Source organism: Agrilus planipennis, unplaced genomic scaffold (genome assembly GCF_000699045.2).
Source record: "Agrilus planipennis isolate EAB-ADULT unplaced genomic scaffold, Apla_2.0 scaffold113, whole genome shotgun sequence".
In the NCBI taxonomy this organism is placed as follows: domain Eukaryota; kingdom Metazoa; phylum Arthropoda; class Insecta; order Coleoptera; family Buprestidae; genus Agrilus; species Agrilus planipennis.
Genome location: NW_020442452.1, coordinates 310873 through 311942, shown reverse-complemented (window position 1 = coordinate 311942; position 1070 = coordinate 310873). Strand labels below are relative to the sequence as shown.

At 28.5% G+C, this 1070-nt stretch overlaps 1 protein-coding gene across 4 annotated transcripts in view; it reads left to right on the top strand.

Moving 5' to 3' along the window:
* Window positions 1–65: 65 nt before the first annotated feature.
* LOC108737016 (kinesin-like protein Klp98A) overlaps window positions 66–1070 on the top strand; it is a 22170-nt gene continuing 21165 nt past the window's right edge. The window contains exon 1 of one of the 4 annotated variants that reach the window (XM_025980545.1): window positions 66–371. Coding sequence is in view for 3 of the 4 variants with exons in the window: in XM_025980548.1 (XP_025836333.1) it covers window positions 208–371 (164 nt within the window). In the remaining variant the exon portion in view is untranslated. The remainder of the gene's footprint in view (window positions 372–1070) is intronic. The other 3 variants (XM_025980548.1, XM_025980547.1, XM_025980546.1) reach the window with 3 other exon arrangements.

The window sequence follows — 1070 nt, the reverse complement described above, 5'->3', positions numbered from 1 at the left end:
AAAAACTCAATGGGAGATTAATGATTAAAATATTTCCGAACCCATTTAAAGGAACTCTCCACTCCAAACCACTTGTATTTTACTATACATTATTATATAAATATTGGATAATTTTTTTGTTAGTAATAATCTTTTACTATTTCGTTATAGAATACGCAACATGAAGATGCTTTAGATAAAGCTATTCAAAATGAAAAACTGGTTAATATGTTTAGTCACTATAATGAAACTGAAGTATCAGATAATAAATTAATAAGCTTAATAAAAGACAGACTTAGGTTTTCAGAGGGAGACAATAGTGAAGTTTTTGAACAATTGAAACAATTGTTGACTCAACAAAAGTTTGAAGAAACAGAGCAGAGCAAGCAATTGTAAGTATTAATTATAAACATATATACCCGCTTTTTCATAGACAATATTAATTAATAATGTTATACATCTATTGCCTTTGTTATTTTAATAGCCAATTTTTTTTTAATAAGACCAAAGGACAGATGGGTACCGATTGAGTATAACACTTACATTTTAATAACAGGAATGAATTTAGAAGTGAAATCTATTAAGGCGAGGGGAAATTTTTACTTCTGTCAAATCGACTTTTTTTAAGGCGTAATAAATTAAAAAATTGCTCTTCGTACGATTTTTCGCCCAACTGTATCTTTTAGGTTTAATAAATTGATTGTTCAAGAATTTTAATGAAACATTTCATCGAAACAAGGAAATACGTTATCAAAGTATCTTTTCCCACTACTTTTAACTTTGTAATTGGAGAGAAAGAAGGCAACCTAAGCCAATCATAACCTAACTTTTAATGGATCCCTAGGTAAACTTAAAAAAGAAACGTTTTGATGGTTAGATTATGGTTAGTTTAGGTTTCCCGTGTTTTAAAATTAATAAACATCGAAGTTTTGCATGTCGATGGGGCAAATTAAGAAATATTAGGAAAAGTTTAATAAAATTTTCTTTTATAGTTTAATACAATTTTTTATCGGTCAGGGGCAGTTAGTGTGTAGGTGCTGCATGGCTACAGTACTCCCAAATATATATATATATATATATCTTCGAACACA